The 15,720-nt window shown below is 55.4% G+C and overlaps 1 protein-coding gene across 2 annotated transcripts in view; it reads left to right on the plus strand.

Moving 5' to 3' along the window:
• ENTREP1 (endosomal transmembrane epsin interactor 1) overlaps positions 1-8,727 on the plus strand; it is a 48,664-nt gene extending 39,937 nt beyond the window's left edge. Inside the window, exons 7-11 of one of the 2 annotated variants that reach the window (XM_004591839.2) lie at positions 1,642-1,771; positions 1,858-1,936; positions 3,698-3,850; positions 6,155-6,447; positions 7,914-8,727. In XM_004591839.2, coding sequence (XP_004591896.2) covers positions 1,642-1,771; positions 1,858-1,936; positions 3,698-3,850; positions 6,155-6,447; positions 7,914-8,117 — 859 coding nt within the window. In that variant the 3' untranslated portion in view covers positions 8,118-8,727. The remainder of the gene's footprint in view (positions 1-1,641; positions 1,772-1,857; positions 1,937-3,697; positions 3,851-6,154; positions 6,448-7,913) is intronic. The other variant, XM_058657387.1, reaches the window with a different exon arrangement.
• Positions 8,728-15,720: the final 6,993 nt, after the last annotated feature.

Raw genomic sequence — 15,720 nt, forward strand, 5'->3', positions numbered from 1 at the left:
TGAATGTGTGCATTTTTTAGTAATTATTATTTTAAAGATGTGTTTATTTCTTGCTTGACAGTCAGGATTAGAGAGAGAGGAAGAGAGACAGAGATCTTCCATCCACTGGTTCATTCCCTAAACGGTCACTTTGACCAGAGCTGGGCCAGTCTGAAGCCATGAACCAGGAGCTTCTTTTGGGTCTCCCACTTGGGTGCAGGGACGCAAGGACCTGAGCCATCTTCTGCTGTTTCCCCAGGTATTTAGCAGGGAGCTGGGTCAGAAGTGGAGCAGCTGGGATGTGAATCGGTGCCCATAGAGGATCCTGGCACCACAAGTAGAACACTTGCCTGCTACATCACCATGCCAGCTTTCAGTAATTATTTTAAAGCTCAGATTCTTTATTATTTAGTTTCTTAGATCATGGAATTATCCATGAACATTGGTGGGAAATTTTTGAAAAATTTATCTTTTTAATTTTACAAAAGCTTGAGGGTCCTGACATGTAGGAAAGCAAACAAAAAACTCCTTCAAAATACAAGCCCCTCCACTGTTAAAAGTTACCTAAGAGGCAGTTAGAAGGAAAACTCATCCAACTTACTTAAGTGTTGAATGGAGGCTGTGTGCAAAGAAAGTCTAAATGTCAGAAATTGTTAAGTGATTAAGAATAGTGATCATAACACTTTTATTGGTATATATGGCAAATGTAAATATTTAGTAACACAAAATTCTAGCATATTCCTATGCCCAAAGCCAGGGGGAGGAATGGAGATGGAGAGAGGGCAGCGTGGAGGGAAAGCGGCAAGACATTGAATGCAGAAACAGCTGCTGCTGTTGAACGTCAGTGAGTGTGGCGCGTGCGCATCAGACGTCCAGCTACTCTTTCCTCGGCACCTGCTTCAGCTGGGAGGAATGTTCACCGTCTCCTTACTCAGTGCTCGAGTCTGCTTCCAGCTTTGTTGTTGGAAATGAGTGCCATCTGTTGGCTTATGGAATGAGTTCACTCGCTCTGCTGCAGCGGGAGACTGCTGAACTGTCCCACCCCCTGGTTTGACCCTTGCTGCAGCCCCAGGACCTCCGCCAGGGCCTGGCAGTGCAGCAAGTGTGCACTCGGTGAGGAGCCAAGGACTGACTGCACTTTCTGGGATCCTCCGGGCCGTTTGCTCAGTTAGCTACTACCACACAGTTCTCTTTGTGCTGGCCTTACGTCCCCATTCAGACCCCGCTTTGGCCAGCAGTGCACCTGCCGTGTATCAGATGCTGGCCGTGTGCTACTGCAAGAAGCAAGAGGTTTTCTCCAGTCCCTAGCGTGGCTCTTTTGAAATCGAGGTGGAAATCCCATACCACGCAGTGCACAACCTCCAAGGACAGGACCGACTCCAAAGGGCAGTGTGGGCTATTCCCACATCCGTGCCTCCACACCTCCGCTTCACCTGAAGGGAGACCTCTACCCAGTAGCAGCCACACTCCTTCTGCCCCCCACCCCACCCCCTGCTCCCGGAAGCTCCCCGTCTTCCCTGTGCCTGTGGATTGCTGTCGGCTTTGCACGCTGTGGCGTGGAAGTGGCCCGCCCTAACCCTGCCATGCCAAGTGCAGGGCCAAAGCCTCCCTCCACTGGCCCTCTCCAGAGCGGGCATCCTCATGCGTTGGTGCTGTTCCCAGGATAGCCGGCTCTGATGTCATCCCCCTGCCACACATCTATGGTGCCCGAATCAAAGGCGTGGAAGTGTTCTGCCCCCTGGACCCCCCACCTCCATATGAGGCTGTGGTGAGGCAGATGGACCGCGAGCAGGTACGAGCGCTTTCCCTGAGCACCCTGTGGACCCGCTGCTGGTGAGTTGGCTGTCAGCACGGTAACCTGCTGTCCCTTCCACACAGGGATCTGCCTTCCAGATTCCAGACTCGGCCGGGAGTGCGGCAAGCCCGCCGGAGGTGGTCTGTGCCCAAGTGACTCAAGGTAATTGGCACTTCATGATTCCATAGACTTCAGCATCGGAAGTTTGGTATTCTGCTGGAGGTCAGCACTTCTTGGAGTAGGGCTGGCACTGTGGCACAGCAGGTGTAGCTGCTGCCTGTGCCGGGGCATCCCGTTGGCTGCCGGTTGGAGGCATGGCTGCCTCACTTCAGATCCAGCCTCCTGCACCTGGCAAAGCAGTAAAGGATGGCTCGAGTGCTTGGGCCTCTGCACCCATGTGGGAGACTAGGGTGGGGCTCCTGGCTCCTGGCTTTGCTCTGATTGTGGCATGTGGGGAGTGAAGTAGTCAGTGGAAGGTCTCTCTCTTTCTTATCTTCTCTCCCTCCCTTCCTCTGCCCTACTCTCTCTCCTCTTCTTCCCTCATCTCCCCCTCTCTCTGTCTCTGTATTTCAAATAAATCTTTAAAAAATTCTTGGAACAGATGTCTCAAGCTGTATCCTTTCCAGGCACAAGATTCCTAGCAGCATGTCAGGCTTGTAGGTGAACCCAGGGGAAAAGATGTAACCAGGTTACTCTCCACGGCACGTGAAATGGAGTTTCCTTTGGCATTCTCATATTTTCCTATCTGTGACTTTAGACTGAGTTCCTTTCATGGGAGGAGTTTCATGTGTCGCAGGGTGGTTTTCTGTGAGATTAAATCATCTCATCTATAACCTTGGGCCAGACATGCTGCCTTCACATGAATTTGCATTTAAGTCTTTGATTAACTGCTACAATCAGTTTCCATTTATCCTTGTAATGTAAGGGAACATTGTTAGAGCATCCTCTCACTGGGCAGCTTTAACTAACTCAGAGAATCGAGTCCCTGGACCACATTATAAGTGATAATAAATAACAGAGCACTGATAATAAATACAGCGCAGCTGCTGTAGATGGGTCGTTTTCAGCAGTGCCACATGAACGGGTTTTCCTGTTCTGTTCACCTTGCACCTCACGGAGATGTGCGCCAGGGGTCTGTTAGCCCAAGTTTGTGATTTTTCCATTTAAGAAAGTTATTGCTTGGGCTATCTCTGCATAGCTGACATTCCAATAAAATGAATAAATCTTTCAAAAATTTATTCACTTGCAAGAGCAGAATGACGAGAGAGAGAGAGAGAGAGAGAGAGAGAGCGCGAGTTACATATGTGGAGTGATCTTCCATTCACCTGTCTACCTGCACAGCTGGGGCCGGAAGGCAGGAGCCAGGAACCCCCTCTGCTCTCCACTGCAGCACTTGGCCTGTCATCGCTGTCTTGAGGACATTGGCAGGGAGCTGGATGGGAAGTAGAGCAGCTGGGCAGCCCATGTTTGATGTTGCAGGTGGAGGACTAGCCTTCAGGGAGATTTTTAAACGAACATGTTGGGATGGTTCTTTGTTTTGCTTGGTTTGGGGAGGCAGATTTTCCCAGAGCTTTGGGAAGTAGCTCCCTGGGCCGCGGCCTAAGTAAGCGACAGTGACCGCATGGCCTTGGTCTGGGCATGCAGGTGTCTCCTGCCCAGCATTCTGAAGGGTGCAGAAGAATCATTTTTTTTTTTAAGATTTATTTTTTTTTTATTTTTATTACAAGGTCAGATATACTGAGAGGAGGAGAGACAGAGAGGAAATGGAGCTGCCGGGATTAGAACCAGCGGCCATATGGGATCAAGGCGAGGACCTTAACCACTAGACCACACCGCCGAGCCCAAGAATCATTTTTGTTTTCTATTCTCTCTCTCTCTCTCTCTCTGTCTCCCCACCACCACCACCCCCCCTCGTCTTATCAGGTGAGGACATTCCTAACATACCTGGAGAAGAAGGCATATCCTTATCCACTCCCAGCTCCAACCTGGGGCCTCCCCTGCGCAGTGGGCGAGCGCCCCCACCCCTGCGGACAAGATCGAAGAGTGACCCTGTGCTACATCACTGTGAGGAGAGAGGTGAGCTCACCCCAGCCCTCGGAAGGGCACCCCCAGCCTTCGGAAGGGCACACTGCCTGTTTGTTCCAAGGGGCCAGGGTGGAGCAGGTGGCTGTGGGCGGTGTGAGGTCTCAGCTTACCTGGTTTCCAGAGGGATGTTCGGAGATCCCTGCTACGCACATGTAAGCAACATGTAAGCCACATCTTCTAAGGCTGACCGGATTTGCTTCTTGAAGTCATTGCCCACAAGTTGGGAGTGCTCATGACACTATACTTGGCAGCCAAGGAAAAAAGTCCCAGACCCTAGTCCCAGTTCGGGGTGTTTGCATCCTGGGTAAATATGCCTTCTCAAGGAAAGAGCCAGAGAAGTAGCCTCGTCTGACCTGGCCTTTATGATTGCATGCTGTCTTGTCACCTGTGTGTGAGTTAGCTTGATTTCTTGACATTCACTCTTGTTTTCAGAACTTTGGATCAAGTGACAAATACATGCTAACTCCCTCTCGGTTTTCAGGGAGTTTGCACATGGGCATTATTTAACTGTAACATTTAAAAGTAACATTGAGGGTTTTTTTCTTTTTCTGAATATAAACTTAAGAAAAAAGTTCATGGAAAGGTGAAAATCAAAGCTCTCCTAGCCTTTGATTCACTGCCCAAATGTCTGCAATGGCTGGGGCTGAGGCAGGCCAAGCCAGGAGCCTGGAGCTCCTGCTGGGTCTCCCACATGCGTGCAGGAGACCAGCCACCAGGGCCATCTGCTGCTGCTTCCCTAGATCTGTTAGCAGGAAATTGGATCAAAAGTGGAGCAGCCAGGACTCGAACCAGCATACATATGAGATGCTGGCATCGCAGCACCCCAGTGCCCACATTTTCCATTGAGTTTCTGAGGACTCCTCTTATATGAATACCTGAACATCTCCAGTTATTGCTTCATTGTAGAAAAGTGTAAAAAAATATCCAGGAGATCAGAGGGGGAAGACGTAGGGGTCCCACGGCCCCGCTAGCACAGGCTTCTGTCTGTGAGCATCTCAGAGTTGGCTCCTGCGTTCCAGGCCAGTTAAGGGGGAGCGCCCTCTCCCTGCCCTCTCCCTGGCGCCTGCAGCCCTTGCAGTCTGCCTGCTGAGCTCCTGACGGTGTGTTATCTGCCACAGCTCTGGCCTGACCCTGCGGGAGCCGTCTAGGACACTCTCAACGTGTCTCCACAGTCGCTCCGAGGGCGGGAGGCCCCTGCCTGGCCAAGGAGGACTCAGCAGGAACTCCATGGTTGGCACAGCTTAGGCAGAACTTTCTAGAACCATTTTACAGGGGCAAGGATGTCACGGAGCATTCCGGTGTGGAGGTTGCCAGGTTGCCTTCTAGGAAGCGAGTCCTCATGCAGGATTGTGCTTAGCTAGTGTTTCTGGAAGTCTCTCGCACGGTGTGACAGACACGTGGCAGCTTCGGAGGGTGGCCTGCTGCTGGGTGCACAGCTCCTCCTGCCTGCCTGTCTCCAGAGGAGGAGGAGCACACCCCTCCTCCACCTGCTCTCCTCCCCTGCACCCTGTTTTGTTTGCACATCCAAAGTCCTGCTTATCAGGTCTTCACAGACTCCTGTCACCAGTTTAGTGTACACCGAAGGCTGCTGGCTGGCTTCAGGACAACGTGGAAAGAGGACTTGAGTTTCACTTCACCTGCTTCCCAGTGCGGTAGCATTTTGCTCACCTTTCGCCACTGCTGCTGTGGGGGCTGTGGATGCTAGAGCCTCTGTGGACGGCCCAGGCCTCCGCTTGACTGCTGGAATGATGCGTAGATTTTCTTTCTGCACCTGAATTCTCTGTACTAGCTGTAGAGTTGCCTCCTAGCCATGGTGTGAGCATCGGCCATGGAGGTCAGTACGATGTCCTCGCGGGCGTTGGGGACACAGGTACAAAGCGAACGGAGTTTTTTGTTCATCACAAAGCCTTGTGTGTTGTCAGCCCCTCCCTCTCTTGGAGTGCCCTCCCGCCCCCTGCCCTCCTGAAGCGTCCGCTCATCTGGCAGCCATCTGTGTTTTTCTGTTTGGGCCATTCATTCTCCCCTGGAGCTCAGTGTGTTATGGTTTGCATTCTGAATTCTCAGCCACCTGTCTTGATGGCGGTGGCCTGTCTTACGTGACATAGACGTTTCTGGAAGAGCTTACGTCATCACTGTGGTTTTCTTTTCCTCGGCAAGAAGAGAAGCAAGGTGTGCATGCGTGCTGGCGTTTGCCCCGTGCTTTCCCACCCCTCATTCCACGGGCTGTGCTGTGTTACGTGCAGGCCCCCTGGGACCTGGGCCCCTTGGCCACGGTGTGTGTGTGTTTGCCCACAGCAGCCCCAGTGCTCAGCTGTGAAGCCGCGACGCAGACGGAGAGGAGACCAGATCATGCCACGGTGGCTCTGAGGAGAGGCTTGCGGCCGAGGGCTCCACGCTGCAGGCCGCGCTCGCTGGTGGATTACAGATCCTACATGGACACCAAGCTGCTGGTGGCGAGGTTCCTGGAGCAGTCCCCCTGCCGCATGACCCCGGACATCCATGAACTTGTGGAAAACATCAAGTCCGTGCTGAAGTCCGATGAGGAGCACATGGAGGAGGCTGTCGCCAGTGCCAGCTTCCTGGAGCAGGTAGCTTCTCAGTGCTTCAGGCTGGGTGTGCTGTCACAGCACGGCTGTCCCAGGCGCAGAGGCAGGTCAGGGCCACAGTCTCCAGGGAGACAGGGTTAGCAGGTGGGAGGAACAAACAGGCAGGTGAGCGCCCCGTTTAGAGCTGGTAACTTTTCCCCGGTGCACTTAGTGCAGATTTTTCTGGGTGTTCAAAACGTGTCTGGCAGAAGCACAGGATGTGGAACCTGTGCAGGGCATGTTTGTTTTCCTAAGTGAAGGTTTTCCTGCCTCTGGCGTGTTCTCCCAACCCTTTAAAATGACAGCATGGAGAGGGAGTTGTCTGCATTCCCAGCCAGTGCTTGGCAAGATAAATAAGCTGGTAGCACTTAAAGGAATCAGCCTCCGCACGGATTAATGAGCACAAGGCGCCCCCAAGCCCAAAGGCAGCAAGGAAAGGGGCAGCTGAGCCATGCAGCTGATCTAGCGGGTTCCGGGGTTCATATCAGGTGAGCTGGAATCCGCGGGCTCAGCACCTGCAGGGCTGCGGGAACGCACTTTCCTTCTGCTAAGGAGAGCCTTGCCCTCCGTCCCCGCCACTCTAAAAGCTGTGACCTTGTAAGGATTTCCTCCATGGCTGTGGGGGAATGGCTGGGTGCTGTAGGCAGCACACCCTCTCTGGGGAGGCTTAACTTTCTAACGAATCCAGAAACTTCTAATCGTGCAGAGGAAGCAGAACTCACCGGAATGACTGGTCCATGGCATCATGTGGTGCCCAGGCACCTCTGTCCTGAGGCCGTCACAGTGACAGGTGTGGCAGACACAGGATTAGCACATCCATTGTCCCCTGTCCAGTCGCAGCTTTTGGGGAGTCTCCTGTGTTGTTCCCAGTGTTAGAGTGAGTAGCGTCATCATGTCTTTAAGCATGTGACCCACTGTAAAACAGATACGAGAGTAGACATTTTCTTAAAGAATTTTCACAAATAAATTAGGTTTTTACGTTGTTCCTTGCAGGGCTACTGTGTGGTCCAATAGGAGTCTAGTCCCCTGAGACCATCAGAGGTGGGGACACCCGGGAATCCATGTTTCTGACAAGTTCCCAGCACCCTTCCTCCCCCCCACCCCACATCAACTCATGGGCAGACCCAGTGAGAGTCAGCAATCTAGACTCTGGGAGTTGGAAGAAAGAGCCGTGCCCACAGGCGGGGAAGCACAATTGACCCATCCGTTAGGTGTGGCAGGCCACAGCAGCAGCACTAGAGACGTGGCAGGATTCTCAGGCGCTTGAGAAAGAGCCAGTATGTCAGGAGCATCCGGACTGTCAAGTGAGTTACCCTTTGGGAAAAACGTCCTTGTTTCCCAAGGCAGTGATGTTTTCAAATGTGTGCGGATCCTGGGCAGGTTCACCAGCCTCGCTTGGCGATGCGTGTGTGCGGATCCTGGGCAGGTTCACCGGCCTGGCACGGTGACATTCTTACCCTCTCCCACAGATCATGGGCCCACTGCAGCCCAGCACTTCCCGGGCCCAGGTGTTGCCCATGCGGAGACAGCCCGGCCTGCTGCACCTGCAGAGCTGCGGTGACCTGAGCACCTTCGCCCCTGTCGGGAGGTCACGGGCTGAGCGGAGGCCCCAGCGAGCTGAGGTGGAGCGGCCACACAGCCTCATCGGTGTCATCCGGGAGACGGTCCTGTGAGCCCTGGGAGATGGACAGCTCCTCCCAGGGGAAGGAGCTTTCTGGCTGGGAGTTGGGGTCCACTCTGGGACCTGCCCCAATGGAGGGGTGTTCAGGAGAACATTTGTTTCCCCCAGCCTTTGCTCCCATTCTGGCTGCCCGAGGGCATTCCAGGGCGGATAAATGGGTCCTTGCGGGCCGAGGGGCTAGGGAGGCACGGGGCTGGAGGCTGTGAAGGCGGCAACTCGCCCGTGGTGCTGCAAGGCCTCGCAGACCTGCTGAGGGGCCATAAACTGGGCTGCCTCACCACTCCTGCTGGTCCTTGTTGCCAAGTTCTTCCCCTCATTAGAAGGGCAGAGTGGCTCGGCTGCTATTTATAGCAGCCTGTGGCCTCTCGGAGAGGAGTGGAGATGGGCCGGGGACACAGGGATTAACCCCGATGTGTCTGTAACCCCAACCCAGGCTTGGGTCCTCCTCCAATCCCCCTCTGCTTGGACGGGCAGGAAACTTGGCAAGTGGTGACGTTTCCTGAAAGACATTAAGGGAGCAAATTATTTGTGATTCCACTTCTTCATGCTTGCAATATTAGAGACAGCGAAGGCGGAACTGAGAATAAAATGTTGGCTTCGGATCTCTGGGCTGTGTGTGCAGTGTTTGTCCATGTGCAAGGGGCCAGGCCTTTCCTGCAACTGTGGAAACTCTGATGGTCCCTTCCCTGGGTGGTTCATGGAGCCAGCTGAGCTCTGTGGATAGCCCGCGTCCTTCACGCCTTCTCCCTACACTTGGGAAGCTGCCCTGTAGCAGGCTGGCACCGGTGTGCCTGCTGGCGATTGCATTGGAAGGCACCATGGCTGGGGAGACCTTCTAGGTGATAATGTTTGGCTAGACCTTGGCCAGAGCGCCCCTGGCTGCTGGAGCCGCTCTGCTCTGGTCGGCAGCTGCGGCTCCCACTGGTCCTTCATCTGCTCCACTGAGTTGGGCTGATTGGCACAAATTAACCACGAGCTACCCCTTCGGAGGCCTCTGAAGCCTGCCTGTCCTGGAAGCCAACCTCTGGAGAGGCAAGCTGGCTTGCTTCAGCTTACACAACCTGCGCGTCAGAAGCCACGGGCTATGGGCTGGCCCTGTCCTAACAGAGCCACAGTCACATCAAAGTGCCCTTGAAAAAGGAGGAGTGTGGCAGCGTTTCCCGTGAGCCTTTCTCGAGCTGCCTCACTCAGGTCAAGATGCTTTCCAGTCAGCTGTATCCTCTTGAGGCTGGCGCTGCGAGGTGGCAGGTAAAACTGCTGCCTGTACCGTGACATCCCCAGTTCTAGGCCACTTCCAAGCCAGCTCCCTGCTGACGTGCCTGGAGAAGCAGCAGACGGTGGTCCAAATGCTTCGGCCCCCACACCCACGAGGGAGGTCTAGAAGGAGCTCCTGGCTCCTGGATTCAACCTGGCCCAGTCCTGGGCACTGCAACCTAAAATTGTCATTTACCACTGTGTAACACGCTGTCCCCAACAGCAAAAATGCATCATGTTACAGGATCTGACTTCACAGGCTCTGATGTCAGACTGACGTCACAGGCTCTGACTTCACAGGCTCTGATGTCAGACTGACGTCACAGGCTCTGGCATCACAGGCTCTGATGTCAGACTGACGTCACAGGCTCTGGCATCACAGGCTCTGATGTCAGACTGACGTCACAGGCTCTGATGTCAGACTGACGTCACAGGCTCTGGCATCACAGGCTCTGATGTCAGAGGCACTGATGTCAAAAGCTCCGTTGTAACAGGTTCTGACGTCAGAGACTCTGATGTCACAGGATCTGATGCCGCAGGCTGTGATGTCACAGGCTCTCAGAAGGACACCCAGAGGCCTTAGCTGCAGCTCCCTAGGCCTCTCAATACCCAACCATGGTTACAGGCTCCACTGCCAAGGTCATGCACAGCATTGGGGACAGGCCTTGGGTCTTTACAGGTGACTGGCTGGGACCATCCATCCTCCATGGAGGCCTCTCTGTGGGGCTGCAGCTCAGGTGTCCATCTGCGTTCCCTCCTCCCCTACAGAGTGAGGTCAGACACAGAACCCCTCTTCCCAAATGGGCACTTCATCCTTTTATGCCCTGTACTAGGAGGGTCAAACCATCCTTTCTACCTGTTAGGGAGCAGTGGCTGGTTCCTGTCACCCTCAGGGGCACAGAACTGAGCTGTGTCCCTTGAAGGAAGAAGTGAAAACAGAACACTTCGAGAAGGATCTGAACAAACAGGCCTTGTAAGTATAACCCACCCCATGCCACCCTCTCCATGCCCTCCGTGGACTCACAGCTCTCCACAGGCACCCACTTCCGAGGCCCCCCATGTCTTCATTCCTCAAGGCTCCCGGGACACTCGGCGCACACACCAGTGGCCGGCAGTATGCACACTTGCCCTGACTCAGCTTGCCTTTGCTGTAGGTGAGCCTAGTGACAGGTGAAGACAGGAATGTTGTCCTCCCTGTTGCGGAATCTGGCGCAACTCGCTCACACAGTACTTACCAAGGACAGAGCCCAGCTCGGGTGCAGCCCGAGGCACTGAGGATGGGGTGGCCAGCTAGGCACCCAGGGAGCTCACATCCGAGTGGGGGAGCCAGGTGGAGGATGAAAGGAAGCTGCCACCAGCTCAAGGTGAGGGCTGGGCAAGGGACCGGGAGGGCTGGGCTCCTGGAGCAGGGCTGGCTGTGTCAGGCCACGATGAGCTGAGGTGCCCTGTGGTAGCCCTCCTGCCCAGGGCACCTCCTTCGTGAGACTGAGCCAAGTGAATGCAGGCACAGAGAGAAGTGGGCGCGAGGCCACAGCCCAGGTCTGTGTGCCAGGAATGTGGTGGTTGGCACAAGTGAAGGGACCCACTGATGGGACTGAGGGAGGAGGGGTGGCCAGGGCCCAGGCACGCAGGGTCACCGTGAGTGCCTGGGTTGTCGTCTAGGCAGCAGGAGCTCGGGGCGGGGCGTGGGGGGTGAAGCTGGTGGAAGATGCTGGTGTAGTTCTTGGTGAGTTCTCTCCTACTGCTTAGTGGGAGTGGGGTGGGTGAAAGGAGAGGACATAGGAGACCAGATAGGCTGTGGTGACCACTCTGGTGACCATGGGATGGCCTGTTCTGAAGTCAGCGGGTGGTCCCTGCCTGCCTGTCACTAGCGCTGTGGCCAGGAGGTGGCGCCACTGGCCTTAGGCCAACTTGGCCACTGGTTGCCAGGCACCTTGCAGGCACAAGCGTGAAGTGAGCAAACCAGGGCGCATCTCCTGTGGCACTCCTGGATCCACAGGGAAGCGGGAGATGGGCTGTGGCTGCGCACGGTGCTCAATGCTGCACAAGTGCCAGGGGCCTGGGCAAGTTGGGGGCGGGCCTGCAGGGTCCTGAGCAAGGACTTGCGGTGATTATGTTTGGGGGCTGGTCTCCGCCCATACGTAGGACTGCCAAGGAGCTCACTGCTGGAGCCCCCAGGAAGCCCCCCAAAGCCGTGAGCTCCAGGACAGCATAGAGGGGAAGCTGTGCAAAGATGTGCTCTCCCCACAATGTCATCAGCAACGCCACTAGGAAAGGCTTAGGATTTAACAACAAGGAGGGTAAACGTGGCCCAGCGAAACAGAGCTAGAAGATCATAGCTGTGCATCCGGCTGGAGCAGCGACAATATTTTACATTAAGATAGCGTGAGGCAGTGCCAGCAGAAATGTTTTCCATAGAAATGTTTTTAAATTAACTTTGTTTGCTTGAAAGGCAGAGAGTGGAGAGAAATTGCTCATGTGGTCGGTCACTGTCCAGGAGCTGCAGTTGCTGTATCCAAGTTGCCCACGCTGATGGCACAGGACCCAAGAATTTGGGCCATCCTCCACAGCCTTCCCAGACACACAAGCCAAGAGTTGTGTGGGAAGCGGAGAAGCAGGGACTGGATCTGCATTCCGACAGAGACTGCCAGCATCACAAACAGGAGCTTAACGCGCTGTGCCACAACAGCGAGCCCCCTCAAAGAATTCTTAATGACGGGCAGAGTTTACAACGTCACGTTAACAAAGAACCAGGTTGCCTTCAATGGTAATAAGCAGCCTGGACACCTGTTCTGTGATGCCTGCAGCCCTCCAGGAATGCCTTTCCTAGCTAGAGCGACAGCTGAGGAAGCAGAGGCTGTGGGTCACAGCCAGGAACTCCCCTGCCCGGCCCATACAAAGATGAGACACCCCACTGCCGTCAGCAGCCAGGGTCCCACAGAGCAGCAAGCAGGGAGGGAGGGTCCTCGTTAGATAGGCTTCCGGAGCCAAGGCGGTTTTCTGGATCTGGCGTTTCCCCGGCTACTCCACCAGAGGACGCCAACACCCGGCGTGGTTTAGGTAACGAGCAGTGATTGCTGGTGGGTTCTGTGAAAGTGGTTAGTGACGGGGCGAGTGAGTGTGCAACCAGCATGTGCTGACAGCCCGCTCTGCCCTCTAAGCCCACCTCCAAGCACCGGATAGTTCACCTGGATGCCAGGGGTTCTGGGGAGCTGAGGGAGCTGAGGGCAGGGGACAGGAGGTGCTTCCTTGTGCACCATGAGTGTGGGTGTGAACCCTGAGGGTGGGTGTGGACCCGTGAGGGTGGGTGTGGACCCGTGAGGGTGGGTGTGGACCCCTGAGGGTGGGTGTGGACCCGTGAGGGTGGGTGTGGACCCCTGAGGGTGGGTGTGGACCCGTGAGGGTGGGTGTGGACCCCTGAGGGTGGGTGTGGACCCGCGAGGGTAGGTGTGGACATGGCTCAGCCCGGCACCAGGAAGATGAAGCAGTGCCTGCGAGCGCCCCCACGCGGCTCTGTCCCAAGGAGCCCTACCCTCTCCCAATCCTGGCTCCTGGCACAGTGCTCCCTCACAGAGTTGGGAGTGTTTCCCTTTAGGCAAAAGCGCAAGGAACAAGCGGTAGCGTCAGAGTTCCTGTGAGCATCAGGATTGCTGGGTGCATTTCCATCTCAAGTTCTGCAAGCTCAGCTGAGATCCAGGCCCCAGGGGAGAAAGTGAGGGCTTGTCAGGGATAGGGACAGCCTCGCAACCCAGAGGGGACCCCCGCATCACCCCAAGGCTGGCTGAGAGGGGCCCACTCAAAGGATGGGCTCAGTCAAGCCGCCTGTGGGACCCTCAGGGATCCTCGAGGAGAGGGGACGGGACAGGCTCAGAAAAGGTGCTCCTAATTCCGGTCCGCCCTGTGGGGCAAGGAAGAAGATGCTGTTTTCGCCATGAGAACTGCTTGTGCAGGCCGGGGGGCCCCAGCATTCCTCCTACCTGCCTCCCGCTCAGCTGGGCCCTGGCCGCGGGACCTGCCTGGTGGTATTGTGCTCGCTGGAGAGACGGGGGACCTGGCCGGCTCGGAGAGGCGCAGGTGAGAGCCATGGGGAGCATCTGTTCTACTGTCTAGGACACGCTGTTGCCTGTACAGCTCCAGTTGAGGAAGCTGTGGGTTTCTGGGCACTTCTGTCCACACATGACCCTGGGGGCTGGGGAGGTGGCCCGCCGCATCTAATAGCAGCTGGAGTTGGCCACCAGGGAAAGACCCAGAATGGACAGGCTGCAGAGAACACGGGGCTCCTGCGGGGCTGTGCAGGCCTTGCAGTCCGGAGCCGCAGCCTCAGTCCAGGAGCCTCCTGTTCTGCAGTTTCCTCCTCTGTGAAATGGGGATGAAGGCTCCACGGAGGCGGTGTGGAGACCCTGGACTCCCCTGAGTCAAGCACACCGCAGGTGGAGGCCTTTCTCCATGGCCGTCAGCTGAGGGCACTCTGCTCCTCGCTGGGCTCAGCTGCCTCTGGTCTCTGGGGAGTGGGGCTGGGCCTCCTCAGGGAGGCAAGTGGCCTCTCCAGCAGAGGCTCCTGCGCGGGGATGTTGAGGGGCAGGAGCGGGGGCGTGGGCAGCCCTTGCCCTGGTGGAGTCATCAGGCACAGGCCCCACGGCCGGGGAGTTAACCAGCACTGTCTCGAGGTGTGGACTGGGTCTCCCTGGGGTCAGGTGCTGGCGGCGGGGTGGGCCAGCCCACACTGCATCCCTGGCAGGAGTGGAGCGGCCTGCCCAGCCGGGGCTCTCGCCAGGACGCAGCACAGTGCACATCGACTGTTCCCCCGCACAATCATGAGTATCCAGACTTCCTACTGGTGGTTTTGTTTCTTTTTCCTGTTTTCTGAATCTCGCTGGTTATTGAGACGCAAAAGTCGCGCTGGTTGATGGCTGTTTCAGGATCCGTATGTTGTACAGCATTCAGCTGGGCTAAGCGTTATTTCTCTTAAATGATGTGTATCATTCTTTGGTGCTGCTGAAAATGTCCAAAATTCTTGTAGCTTTAAAAACAGATTTTTAAATGGAGCCAATCTTTGCACTTGTTCCCGAGCGCGGTGGTGTAATTTGACCATGGGATGGGGAAATGGCGTCGCGCTTTCCTGCTGAGGTGTGTAATTGATGGGTGTAGACGAGGGTCCCCAGCGTGGTATGGAAGCCCCTAACTGCATGGGTCATTTCCCTGCAGCGCGTCTCTGGTGTGAAGCGTTCAGGTCCTGTCACCTGCTGCCTACCCCGAGCAGCCTCAGGTCTGCTTCTCGCTCCTCCAGCCTCCGCCCGTGAGAACCTGCTGGCTAGCGTTCCGGCCTGCGCTGGCTAGCGTTCCGGGCCTGGCCTTGACCTGGCTCAAGGACTGTTGCTGCGTGATGGCTGTTGCGTGTTTTTCTGTGGCTGAGCGATATTTCATCCTCCACTCACACATCATCTGCACTATGTGATTTCCATGTCTTGGTAGCTGTGAGTAGTCCCACGGTGAGCACAGGTGAGGGTCTCATGGGTGGGTCGCTGTTGTGTTGTTTGGACATGCGCTCAACACTGGACTGCTGGGTCACATGGTAGCTTTAAGTGGTGTGTGTGCGCGTGTCTGTGTGTGTGTCTGTGTGTATCTGAGAGAGGTGTGAGTGCACTGTGCCTATCTCCTCCCAGTTGCTTCTGGCCTGAGCAGTACAGTTGGGTGAAGTGAAGCACTTCATTGTGTGGCTGCTTCGGTCGCTTGGAGAACCCTCTCTCTGTCTTTAGTGTTTCAGAGCTTGGCATTACGTGTCTCAGTGTTTGCTGAGTTAAACCTGACTGGTGACCTTTGACCTTCTTAAGCTGGGAGTTTTATTACGATCTGTATTTTTATTAAAAAGGGCAGGTGAATTTATGTGCAAGGCAGAGTGACAGGAACATGCAGTGAGAGATCTTCTAGCCACTGTCGGTGCCCTGAATGTTTGCAGGAGCTAGAGCAAGACTTTGCCCGAGTCAGAGAGCAGGAACTCGGTATCCGAGCCATTGCTTGCTTCCCTCGGAGAGGCCAGAAGCAGAGTGCACGGGAGCCGGGTGCTCCAGTTAGGAACTTGACCCACTGTACCAAGACACCAGTTTTTCACCGTTAGATGAGCTCCTATTTCCTGATGCTTGTATGTATATGATGACGTGTGCCCATTGGAGGACTGGGGCCCAAGACCTCTTTATTTGGTTCATGATTTTCCTAGAAATGTACAACAGGTGGCTGATGTGCTGAGCTTGTGGTCACTGCCCACCAGAGGGCTCTGTGGCTGGTTTGGCTGGTCCGTGATTGGTGGGTTGTCATTCTTTCAGAACTGGAAGGCGGTTCCTCCA

This window comes from Ochotona princeps, chromosome 31 (assembly GCF_030435755.1).
Source record: "Ochotona princeps isolate mOchPri1 chromosome 31, mOchPri1.hap1, whole genome shotgun sequence".
In the NCBI taxonomy this organism is placed as follows: domain Eukaryota; kingdom Metazoa; phylum Chordata; class Mammalia; order Lagomorpha; family Ochotonidae; genus Ochotona; species Ochotona princeps.